We start from the raw sequence: 13507 nt of genomic DNA on the forward strand, positions 1-13507 counted from the left end.
CAATCTATACACTCTTCAATGAGTTCCTCAATGTGTTGCCTAAGTAATCTTCTCAATGTCCCCTCTCTGACCGTGGCAAACCTCAATGTCATAACATTCAGTGGTTCTCTTTTATCTTCTAAATAAATCATACATTCTTTAAACTAGATTCCAAGACTTCCACAGTTTGGGTTCAACTTACCTACTCTTGTTCACATTCTGTTTTCTTGTTCTATCTCTCTGTCCCTTGTGCCTAATACAATTCTTCATAAAAATAAAGCTTGTGCTAACATTAATTACATTAATTGCACGAGCATTAATTAAATAGTAACATTAATGCTGCAGCATGCAGGGAAGACTTTGAATTGAATTTTGAGTTTTTCTTTGAGAGATATGTGTCAAATTTGACTAGGCGTACTAGGAAGAGAGAGGCAAAAATATTGGGAATGGGAAAATACAAGTTTTCTATAAGGGATACATTGATGAAGATGGAATTGTTCATGTAGGAAAATAGAGACAAAGTTGGAAATAAGCCTTGAAAGTTAGGTTGTGAAGGGTCTTAAATACCAAGTTAAAAAAAATTAAAGTTCTTATTTCTGTAGAGCAAGGGTTCTTTATTTTTTGTGTGTCATGGACCCTTTTTGGCAGGGTTGTCAAGCCTTGAGACCTCTTTCCAGAATAATGTTTTTAAATGCATAAAATAAAATCCATTGTATTCTAAATGAAACCAATTACACAAACATGCACTTAATCAGAATATATATTTTTTTGGAATCTACAGACTCCAAATTAAGAATCCTGATAGTAGAGTATAGGATGATAATGGGATTTATTTTTTAGCAAGTTTTTATAATATTTAATCAGTGTACATTGTAGGAGAGTAGCATTATCAAGACTTGCCTTTTAGGGAACTTTGGTTGTTCATATTTAGGCTGTATCAGAACAGGTAGAGGCATGGAGATCAGTTAAAAAATAGTATAGTACTGTAGATAGGAAGTGATAAGGATCAGAATTACGCTGGAGGCAGTGATGACTAGAAAAAGTACAAAAGCAAGATGATTTGCAAAGGAGTAAACAGAAAATTTTTTGTGATTGATTGAATATCTGGGTCAGGAGAAAGGAAAGGGAGCAGTTCAGATGGCTTGACATATTTCAAAACATATATGATTGGAGGAATCATGGTACCAATGACTAAAATAGGGAAATTGGGATAAACCAGGGCGATAAGTAGTAATTTTTGAACCTAAAATAAGAAATTGGGGCAAGGGTAAGTTGTGAAAGTTATGACACTGCTATGAAGAAGTAGAGAAGAATTTCACTGAGGAACATTTGGTAGCTTCTAGTCTATTCCAACAAACATTTATTATTTCCTTTGTGTAAGGTACTATGCTAGTTAGGCTTTGGGTGTACAGAGGATAAAATAAAAAAAACAAAAACAAAAAACCTCCTACCTTGTGTTTGAAGAACTTACTGATAGGATAAAAGTAGATATGATAACTTAAAAATTACACTAATGACTGGGTAACCTGGGAAATCTTGCTGGGTCTTGTAAGAAAGGAAGGATTCTGAAAGATGGAGGTTTAAGAAAGAGCCCATTCCAGGAAAGGAGGAGGATAAACTATGCAAACCCTTACCTTCCATCTTATAATCAATACTGTGTATTGATTCCAAAGCAGAAGAGTGTTAACAGCTAGGCAATGGAGGTTAAATGACTTGCCCAGGAACACACAATTAGGAAATGTCTGAAGTAAGATGTGAACACTGGACTTCCAGTCCCTAGGGTTGGCTCTCTATCTCCTGAGCCACCCCACTGCACCCCCAAGTAGTTTAAAGATTATTTGCCACAATTACAACCTCTTTCCTGGTCAGAACTGGAGTTACAGATTTTGGAATCATTTTATACTTAGGATTATAGGTCTAGACATGGGAAGAACATTAGGAGTCATCCTTTGTAGCTCCCCTCCTTTTTTTATTTTAATAGCTGAAGAAATTGAGGCCCAGATTAATTAAGTGACTTGCTCCATAGGTGGGATTTAGACCCAGATTAATAGAGGTCATGATTGAAGTTATAATAGATGAAGATATTCAAGTGAAAGAGTGGAGTTGAAAGACTTCCAAACCTGAAGTTCCTATCTGCAGGGTGTCTATGGAGAGATCTCAAGGGGCCCATGTGTTTGAATGGGAAAAAAAAATTAATATGATTGGGCTCCTTGGTAATCCAACTATTTTACGTATTTTAAACTATTTTAAGAAGGGATTTATAGCGCTCTCTCTCTCTCTCTCTCTCTCTCTCTCTCTCTCTCTCTCTCTCTCTCTCCCCCCCCCCCCCCCCCAGGGAGGTTATCTGAGAACTCTCTGTTAGATATTGGTCTCTGTTAGGTGTTTAAGAAAGAAGTTATCAAAGGAGATAGGAAGAGCATTCAGAGTAAACAACTCAAGATAACTGCATCATAAACATTAAGGAAGTTTTCTAAGAGAATGGGAAATAAACAGTTTTAAATGATGCAGAGATAAATCAAGGGTGATAAGAACTGGAAAAAAAATTCAGACAATTAGGAGGTCACTGGTGACCAGTGCCATATCTAGGTTGGGGCAATTAGGGTACTGGCTTAGGATATTTGAAATTTAGAGTTCAAAAAGTTTTAAAATGATAAGAATAGTAATTTTTAAAATAGGAAAAGTTCAGTTGTCCCATTTTCTTTCTCTGGTAGCCCCAACTCTTCCTACTTTCACCTCCTCTTCCTCCCTCAAGTTATGGCCTCCTGGACTGCTGCCTTTTGGTTTCCTGGGGTCTTCCCTCTGCTGAGGGCTGTGGCAATGTCCCTAGTTTCTTTCCCTTGGGACATGAAGTTTGCCTATGCAACTGAATTTGGCCTATTGACATTCTGCATCCTTTTCACATTATAAATTTAAATTTGCCAGGTGCTTGCTCTCTCTCATGAAGCCAACTTTTCTAGTCTAGATTCTGGTGGATGACCTTTGAGACTCATTTTTCAATAGTATAAATTTATACTGGTAGAAGTAGAAACCAGATGGCAAAAGGTTGACTAGAGAGAGGGACAGTAAGGAAGTTAAAACAAAGTTACAAAAAGATGTTTCTTTGAGAGAGTCTCCATATTCCACTATTCAACCAAACCTTGAGGATGAGAATAATTGAGAAGGGTGCTCTGGCCCTGGAGTCAGGAAGACCTGAGTGCAAATATTGCCTCAAATTTCTGTCTCACCATCAGTTTCCTTATTTGTAAAATCTGTAAAATGGGGGGAGCTTTCAGCTCTAAAACTGTGGTCTTAGGGGACATGAAGTCTATATTCAGTTATCTGGAGAGATGTAATGTGGGAGTTTGTCATAGGGTGTTGTTTTTCTCATTGCCATTCATTTTTAATCCGATGCTGGATGACTGAAGGAGTCCTAGCCTGCTCTGGTAGGATTGGACCGGAAGGCTTCCCAAGCCCCCTTCAGCTCTGAGATTCTTGGACCTTAATAATAGAATTCCTTCCAAACTGTAAGAGGCTGTAGTTACTGATACACCCATGAAACTCTTGAATAGGTTATGCCTCTAAGGAGATTCCTTAGTCTTGGGCCCCTAAGGCAGAATTCCTTCCAAACTTTTGTATGCATGGCAGTTTGTTTTGGTTCATATCCTTCAATGTAGGGGAGATTGCAGTAGATCTACTTTGAAATCTTTGGTTCTAAGACTGGTTGGGAAATTTTTATTATTTCTCTGAAACAATTCTTTCTTGAGGTTCCCCCCCCCCCAACCACCTTAAACAGTCAGTTGTGCTTGATAAAAATTTATGGAAGATAATAATCAAGCTCAAGATTATTTGCTGTTATTTAATATGTCTCAGTAAAACTTTGAACCCATTCTATTTTCTTAATACTGTTTTAGAGGATATTTACCTATGTTTTAGAAGATACATGCCTCTATGTTTCATGTACCTATGTTGTTTTCCAAAACGAAAATGCACCTATTTTGATCCACGAGCAAATTGCTTTTAAGTATTGCCTTTTAGTTCTGAAATGTCTGCTAGAGAAGAAAAATATATATTGTCCAGTTGGTGAGAACATATAAATCTGTACTACTGCATTCTAATTTTAATCAATTTGTAAAGATAGCGATAAAAATCTGCCTTTGTTGAAATAGAGTAGCTTTTGTAAACTTGTCTTCAATGACCTTTATCTTCCTCCTGGTAGTCCCAGGGTGCCCCCACTCAATGCCTTGAGGGGGTTTGTCCTCACTTTTGTTGCACATGACTTGGAGGAGCTGCCCTTCTCAGGTGATCTCAAAGCCCAGGATCTTCCCAGAGTTTCTCTGCCCCATTCTCTGACCTTTGTCTCCATTCTAATGGACCTTGCTTGATTATTGAACTAATCCCCACTAAAGTGTTAACAGCTTACTGAGTTGTTCCCTCTAACATTTCTGTTTAGGATCATTAATTTAGAGGTTAGAAATCATCTAGCCCAATGATCTCTTTTTACAAATGAAGAAACTGTGGTCAAGAGAGTTAAGTGATTTACACAAGTTCACAGAGATGCTAAGTAGCAAAGTGTTTTAATTTATGTTTCTGTATTTTTTAAAAAATCATCTTTTCTGGCTGCAGATAACTATACTGTCTCACAATACCTACTGTCTTCCAGGGACTTAAAGTAGTGAGCAAAATGAGAATTTCAGGGGAAAATGAAGAGAATTTTTCTTTTTTCATTTTGTGTGTATTTGGGTTCTTGGTGCTCTTCAAATCATACAGCACAGGAAGCTTTCTACTTTGTCTTTTGGTAAGGCCATCCTTGACTACACTTATAGAAATTACCAAGCTAAAGTGAGACTTGCTCTAATTTACTAGGGGAAACTTGATCTTAGAGATGCCACTAAATTATAGGGACCTGTCTAAAGAACAGAAGCACCAGAATTTTTTGAGCCATCTTTATTAAGGACTTGGGTTTTCTTTCTTTTGAGTCTCTCTGGTGAGATCAGCTGACAATAGCAGCAGCAACCACATCATGTTTGCAGCTAGGCAATTACAGTAGACCCTAAGATCTGTGACTGTCAACCATGAACACAGATGCCTTCAAAGTTCTGTTTTTCTTCCATGTGGAAGTCGTTGGCATGGAACAGATGCCTTCATTTTGGAGAAACTAGCCTCTGGATATAATTGGTTCTCTCTTCCCTTGTCCTCCAGGGACAGGCTCTCACAGATGAAATTAGATGAGGAAAAGAACGAAGAAAAAAATGACAAAACATGAGCTTTCATGGTCTCCCTCCTTTGTTGCACCAAAAAATTTTTTTTAACGTCTTAGAATTTTGGACCTTTTTTCTCCTTTAAATATTGAACCTAATTTTTTTTTAAACTTCACACATTGAGTTAAGTATATGACTAAAGACTTTTAAGAATGTTTCTAATCACTCAGGAGTGTGGTGGTGAATTTCAGAAGAAAAAAAAAAGTAATTATTCCTCAGAGTTCATGTATTTGAATCCCACAAGCAAATTGAATGGTAGCTCCTTGCTATTTTAGGCTTAAGCCACAGAGCTAAAACAGGCACTAAATGAGAAGCCATGCTATCTTCCAATACTAAGTGTTAAAAGCTGATCAAGTTGAAGTGTTCAGCAAGTAGGAAATTAATTATGGTTAAGGAGATTTTGTTCTTTGCAAATTCAGTCATTGGTACACCTGAACAGAGAGATTACATTTTTTGTAGCATCTTATTACTTTAAATACCTGGTTTATAAGCATCTTTGGTCATACAACCCTGTAACCCCTCAGAATAAATCACTACTGGATCCACTGCCTTGTGATTAACTCATTACTTCGAATGACATGTAAAGGAATTTGGATGAAAGTTTCCTTCACATCAGTCAGAAAAATGTGATTTAATAATGAACAGGTATTGTTCAGTGCCTAACACTCTGTGTGTGTGTGTGTGTGTGTGTATGTGTGTGTCACTGGGGAGAGAGGGGAATAGAAGGGAATGGGATCAGTTGAAATGGATGCAAAGGAGGGCAACTGGCCTTTGTTAAATTGTAGCTTACTTAGGGAGAGGACAAGTATAAAAATAACTACAATAAAAGCAGTATTTGAGGCAAAAGGAGCAAAGGGTAAATTCTAGAAGAGAAAGCTATACAGGAAGGGAGAGAATTGACCTAGGTAGGGTATATTAGGAATAACTCCAAAAGAGGAGGTGGCACTTGGAGCTGAGCTTTGGTAGAAGATTGGTATGTAGATATTGGGTAAGGAGGATATGTCTTAAGGGGTGGGTAATGGCCAGATACAAAGGATGATAAAGCACAAAGTAGATTTTGTAGACAGCATCTGGAGCAGTTTAGTTAGTCTGGGAATCTGGTCTAGGAGAAGAACAGGAAAAGTATATGGAAGCAAGTTACTGGGAGTTTAGAACTAACAATAAGACAAAAACAACAGATATTTAAATGGCCCCTTAAAGTTTGCAATACTTTTTTTTTAATAGGTAGGTTGCTGAATCTTTTATGATAGATATTTCAGTTTTACAGGTAAGGAAATTGAGACTTGGAAAGATTAAATTAACTTTGCTGAGTGTTACATGTATAATGAGGATTATAGGCAGCACTTGAACCCATGTTTTCCTGATTCCAAATCCAACATTTTAGCCAATGTACCAAGATAGGGTGCCATGAAAGTTTTTTCCATCAGGAACGGTGACATGATTAAAAGTGTTTGAGCAGTGTTCTCTTTAGAGTCAGAGAAAACAAAAATCAGCTGTCTTCCTTGGGAAACCCTTTAAGTTTTCTGTTTGTCTGTGAATGAGGAAGTTGAATTAGATCTTTCAATTCTGAATCTATGATCTTAAAACTGATGGTAGGTAGTGGGTATCATGGATTTTAGCAGAGAAAGGATCTAAGAAGAGATCAAGTGCAAAAAGGTTAAAATGTCCAGGTGAATATATTTTTAATAGCATTGTAATAATTGGAATGAAGGCTAGAAAGGAAAGAACTTGATAAACATGGAGATTTGAGTGTCTGGGATGAACCAGACATGAATGACCAAAGACAACTCTTAAGGTATTGAATGTTTCTGTCCATTCATCCCTCATTGCTTAAAAAAAAAACAAAAAACAAAAAACAAATCAAAAGGAAGATTTAGGCTTTTAGGACTGGGAATGTGGAAATGAATGAGTAGTTTTAGACATGTTGAGTTAAAATGATGGAAGAACTGCCAGGTCAAGATGTAGAGGCCGCTAAATAGCTCAGTGGACAGAGAATCAGGATTGGAGATGACAGATGCTGGGTTCAAATCTGGCCTCAACCATTTTTCCTAGTTCTGTGATTCTGGGCAAGTCAACCCCAATTGCCTAGCCCTTACCACTCTTATGTCTTAGAACCAATACTAAAAAGCCATTCTAAGACAAAAGATAAGGGTTTGAAAAAAAAAAGATGCATGGTAGGTAGTTGGAAATTTGTAGCTGACATTCCTATGAAAGGTCAGGGTGGGAAGCAGCTTTGGAAGGCATCCACAGAGAAAGAGTAGTGGAGGAAATAAGAGGATGTGAGATATCCAAGAGTGAGAGGGTAAAGAAAAGAGAAAGAGGTCCAAGGACGGAATCTTGGAAGATCTGTATGTTACATGTTCATTTTTCAGTAGACTGTTAAGAATCAGAAGCAAAGAAGATGAAGAAAAAACAGTCATTAGAAAGAATAAGAGAACTTAGATTGACTAGGAAGCTAGGAGAGGAGTAAGTAGATTTAGGAAGAATGGGGTTGTCAGACATTTTCATATGTTTCACAGAAAACAAGGGAATTTTTTTTTATTATTTTCAAATTGAAAGTTGTTTGAAGGCTAAGTTATTTTTTAAATATGACTGGAATATGGTCATCTAATTTTGATGGTTTTTGGTAAAGACCTCTGATTCCCTTCATACCCAAATCACCTTGTAGTGGGTAAGTTTAAGTGTTTTCCTCCAAAAAGTGATCCCTGTGAAGGGATTGTCTGAGACCCATATTACACTCTTTGCTGTGAAAGAGTTCATGAGTCCCCTTGAGCATTCCACTTGATATTGGGGATTAATTTTGTAGAATCTGTCACATAATTTGAAAAACTGGCAAATGCATCACAAAAAGAAAGTGGCAGTATTCTTGCTCTTTGATAGTTTTCTAGCCAGTCCTGTTTCACTTCTTTTATATCTAGAGCCAGAAACAAATCCTATTTTCATTTATGAAGAGGAGCATTTTTGAAGTGATACAATTCATTCAGTAAGAGGAGAAAGAGAAATTAGACAGTTAAGATTTGATTCCAACCAAGCTTGACAGAAATAAAGAGGTGTGTTTAATGCTGGATTTTTGAATAACTTATGCATCATATACTAAAGGAAAAATTGACCAAAGTGGTAGTATAATTCTCTTGAGAAATGTGTTTAGGCAGTGAAGGGATTCCTGGCAATGATTGAGAAATACAGTAATGGGTAACTGCATTTGATTTCTTTTGAGGTTGACTCTGATATGTGTAGTCTTTACATCCTATTAAATTTTTGAAAGATAAACTGATACAAGAATGATTTGCCAAGGCCAGCGACTCTTCCTTTTAAAACCTTGGCTCAGCTTATACATTGGAGGGATGTGGGAGTAAGATAAAAGCATTATAAATATGAGGTTAACCGAATTCAAATGGAAGGTTCTCTCCAGTTATTGCATTCCTTAGAAAATAAATACATCGCGCATATGGTTAAGATTGATCAAAAAAGTATTCTGTATGCCAGTGATTACATTCCCATCTGTGATTAAGGTTTTCTGTCTGCATCTGGTTTTCACATTATATTTCTGTAACAAGAATCCTTTATATAGCAGAGTTCACTTTCTGTATTTTCTATCAGCTGCAGCTTGAACTACTGCACGGATCGCAGATTTACACATGTGGTTTTCATTACTTCATACCATTGAGAAAAAGTAATATTTGTTTGGGAATGTATGTTTTCCACAATTTCCATGGCAATACAACATGCTGAGCCTTTTTTTTTTTTAATAATGCTCTTGTAGAACTACAAATTGTTGAGACACTCTACTATGGATGAAGTATAGCTTTTTTGAAACCATACTGAAAGAATATTGTTAGTAAGAAGGTTTTTACAAATTGGGTGGGAGGAGCAGGGGTCATCCAAGACTCTTATCTTGGGTGTAAAGATATGTATCATTTGAATGTGGCAGAGTATCTAGAGTAGAGGATGGAAAGAGCCAAGTGGGCATTTTTCATCCTATTTGTTATTGTTTGGACTATTTTATATTTGATTGTTCATGCTTTACAAAACTAATAAAATTAACTCTTTAGTTTAACATCCAACTGAAATGTCTTTAAAAAAAGCTCAATATTACCTTTGATTCATGAAATAGACTTTTGAATACAAAATGTGTGAAGGTGGAGGGGAACCCTGGATTTTGTTTAAATCAGCATCACATAGTGCTTTCAAATTACACACAGTTTAAGTATTTGGGAATATTGTATTTGAGTACCAGTAGGATTGCAATGAATACAAAATACTCAATTCACATACGTATTATAAATGGAGACACAGATGGAAAGTTCAGTGATAAACTCAAAGAGAGTTTCAAAGTAGTAGAAATAAGTCTTTGACCTAATGTACTATTTTTTAAAGGAATTTTAGAATGGGGGATAACAACAGGCTTAAAGTTTATACCCTAAATTTTATGATTCTCATGACATCATAATTTCCATTACAATGGTCAGGTACCAGTTGAATTGGATGACTTCTGAGAGTCCTTCCAAGTCTTAACCCATTGCAAGCTGAATTTCTTTTATAATTTGCAAAAAAGGAATTTAATTTGAAGAATTCTATGCATTTATAGAATGAACACACATATGTGTGCACACACATATGCAGTGTCCCAAAAATCTTAGTGAAGTTTTAAGTTTTGATAGCTTGAAATTGCTGCCAGGAAAATCCCAAATAGGGTCACAATGAGCTGGATACAATTGAAACAACTCAATAACAACATATACATATGTGCATATAAATGTATGTTTCTGTATATGTATATGTGTGTATATATACATACACATTTATATTTAAACCATATGTGTTGGGAATGCTCTTGATTTGAGGAGAAGCAAGTTTTAAGGCAAATATCTAATTAGAAAAACATTTTAGTTTGCCGCTATACAGAAAAACATATATTTATAAGCTATATTAAAGTAGGAAATTATAATAAAAATACCTTAGTTATGTTAAGAACATGCTGACATGTAACTAAAAGTAAGTTTAGTTGCAAAACAAGGAATATTGGAGCTTAGAACCAATCCAAAATTTGAGGGTTTGCAATTACCTAATAGCTTTTATAATTTGAAGAGAAACTTAATTATATCATTGGTGAAAATGGTAACTGAACATGTTGTAGTTGTTATTTGGTTTTTTAAAATAACAATCATAATTCTTTGGAGTGTATATGGAAGTCATACAGAGAATTCTTTGGAGGGTTCATTTAAAAATTCTGACATCTTAGTGACTGGCAGTTTTAATTTTAGAAATTAAAACAATTCAATAACCCCTCAGTATTTTTAATTTTAAATGATCAAACCATGTTTTTGGGGAAAAGTTTCCAAATTACTCCTCACTAATTAAATGCTTATCCTAAGAAAACACTCTAAAGTTCAGTAAACCCAAAAAATTTTATTCATTTGGAGTGAGTTTTAATTTTGCCCATTGAGATTAATATGTCTACAGCTTGACATATATCATTTTTAAGAGTCATAAATATGGGCAAAGAAGCTTGACTAGTTATGTAATAGGAGAAAAATTGTCATTTTGAAAGCACCATAGTATTAGAAGTTTTATATATACACTACTTTCCCCACCTTTATGCTGCTTGAGTTGGAGATTTTATCCCAAATAAAAACAATTAAGCATCACTATTGTCAAATTCTTTGAGATAATTTGATGGGCTTGTTGGAGAAACCATCATAATCCCATTATGTTTGGGAATTTTCATATTTCTACTTGGAATAGTTTTATTTAAATCAAATATCCAAATTATCATCTCCAATTAAAAACACTACTAAATAAATATTTCCAAGTCCTCACTGATGATGACCTGTAATAATTGTTCTTATTGGTACACTGAAATTTGTTAATAACAATGCTTCTATTTTCATGGATTTCTGTGGTCCAAAAATGCATCACCTTGTGTCCAATTAACTGATAATCTAGCCTCTCTAGATGAAGTGGGTCTGGTCTAGGAAGAACAAACACTGTTCCTGGGACTGGACTCACAGATTGGTTAGAATCTGCCAGAACCTGAATTGAGTCATGATTCAGTACTTCTCCCCAGGCACTGTCTGTCTAATAGTCAACATAAAAAAAAATATGGTACCTGGCACATAGCAAGTGCTTAATAAATGCTTAGTGCTTGCTTACTAAATGCTCAATTGTGTAGCCTAGCATGTTAATGGTAAGAACTATGTAGGGAAACTATATATTCCTCCATACTTGGAGGGAAACTACATCTTTCATTCTCCAAGGATGTAACATATAACTTACCACTAGGGAGTAATAATTAAGGAAAATAATCATAGAGGTAGTTATGAGGATTGGTAAATAAAGGCATTCCTTTGCCTTGAATGGTGTAGGGATCTTCTAGTCAAGAAACAGCTAAATTAATGCCTATATTCACCTCTACAACTTTTAGAGAATTGTCTCAGGGTATAGAGAATTGGGGCTGGTTATTCAGGGTTCAGTAAAGCTTTCCAAGAGGCAGGACTTGAACCCATATTTTTCTGTCTCTCCGGCAGTCTCCCTGTCTTCACTTAACAAGAAAGGAAACTAATGGTCAGAGGGGATGATTATCTTTCCTGTCATGATCAGAAAGCTAATAAGTGCCAAAGCTGGCCATGTTTTTGTTTTTCATTTTTCAGTGATCAGAGATTTGACATCTCTGTATGTTCACTTTTTCATTCAGTATTGCTATTTGAGTATCTCCTAGGTTCTATCAGAGTTAATTCTGTAAGTGATAATCTTAACTGGTCACACTGAACAAGGGAAAAAAATACTTCCTGTGTTGTTGCTTTATTTTGTTGGTTGACGAGAAAATAAATGAAAGTAGTGAACATAGTAGACCTGACCAGAGACATGTGTGTGTGTGGCATTATAATTCACCGTTACTTCCATACTGTTCCTTAAAAATTCTATCTCTGACTTACATAAGGCATGTCTATTCATAGGTAAATCCTTTTTTTGACCATTGTTTAGTATTTTTAACTTTTCTTGGGTAACAGTGGAAAGGATAGACTCAGTGACTGGAGTCCAGAGGATCTGGGTTTAGATTGTTCTACTTTCACTACTTGTTTGAACTTGGCCAAGTAAACCTCCCTTGGCTCAGTTTCTCTACTGTAAAAGGAAAGATTTGGCTTCCAAGGCTTTGCTGTTCAGACTCTTGGTGAACCCATTTGGGGGATTCTTGGCAGAGATACTGGAGTAATTTTCCATTTCCACCACCAACTCATTTTACAGATGAGGAAACTGAGTGCAACAAGGTGTTCAAGTGAATTGCCCAGGTTCACAAAGCTTACAGATTTATGAGGCCAAATTTGAACTTGGGAAGATGAATCATCCTGACTCCAGATAGACCTAACACCTTATCCACTGTGCCACCTAGCTGCCCTAAGGTCACTAGAACTCTCTAAATCTTTGAACCGGTGATTTTTCTAAATCCCAGAGCAATGAAAGAATCTGGACAGTTTTTAAAGCTGCCATCTGTGAATAAATTTCTATGAATTAGAATAGAAAGCAGTCACATTTATTGCCCAAAGAATCACTTAAAAGAAAATTTGAGTTTTGAAGGCTTGTGATTTAATTCCTTTATTGAAACAGGTAAAGTATAAAGAATTTTCTTAAAATATCTAAAATATAATCTACCCCTCTTTAGAAATTTATTTAAGGAGCAAAGAGGGAATGGTTGTGTGTCCACTTAATTGTCACCTCTGCCTCAGCCATTGTAAAGGATTAATTAATAAAGCAGGCTTTTTTGGAAAAAAAATTAACTTTTTAAAAATAGTTTTAAAGTGCTCTCTTATATGAAATTGGGTAATATTATTTTAGAAAGATAGCATTTATCTGATTCTATTTTAAAATTGGCTTAGTGTTTTCATGCATAGAGTGAGTGCTTCAGACTGGATGTGATATGCATTTTTTTTTCCTTTGTTGTTGTCAATAGAAAAGATTGATCTCTGGGCTGGTGAACATAATATCTGTCCCAGTCAGAAAAGGAGAGAAAATTAGCAGAGCGGTTGGTGGAGAATGATATCTGTCAAAAGAAACACTTGGAGAGCACTGAGTTTAGTAATAGGTGACTGCCGGAAAAAAGGGAACTTTGAATTTTGTCAAGGTAAGGAACAGACAAATATTTTGCTTTTGCAATTTGCATACATCTCAGAAAGTTATTCTCTGCTTTCTTTTCCCATAAACTGTGATTGTAAAGATTTTTTTTTTACATTTTGTCTCTTTTCCCCATCCCCCTTTATTGATTCTTTTATTTAAAAAAAATTCAGAGTTTGGTT

General features: G+C 35.7%; 1 protein-coding gene across 2 annotated transcripts in view; it reads left to right on the top strand.

Annotated features, from left to right (window-relative positions):
- RUNX1T1 (RUNX1 partner transcriptional co-repressor 1) overlaps nt 1–13507 on the top strand; it is a 173390-nt gene that overhangs the window by 20556 nt on the left and 139327 nt on the right. Inside the window, exon 2 of one of the 2 annotated variants that reach the window (XM_007488094.3) lies at nt 13165–13335. The exons of the other annotated variant lie outside the window; for it this stretch is intronic. Within the exon in view, the coding sequence (XP_007488156.1) occupies nt 13248–13335 (88 nt within the window). The 5' untranslated portion in view covers nt 13165–13247. The remainder of the gene's footprint in view (nt 1–13164; nt 13336–13507) is intronic. 2 annotated transcript variants of the gene reach the window in all.

This window comes from Monodelphis domestica, chromosome 3 (assembly GCF_027887165.1).
Source record: "Monodelphis domestica isolate mMonDom1 chromosome 3, mMonDom1.pri, whole genome shotgun sequence".
Taxonomy (NCBI): domain Eukaryota; kingdom Metazoa; phylum Chordata; class Mammalia; order Didelphimorphia; family Didelphidae; genus Monodelphis; species Monodelphis domestica.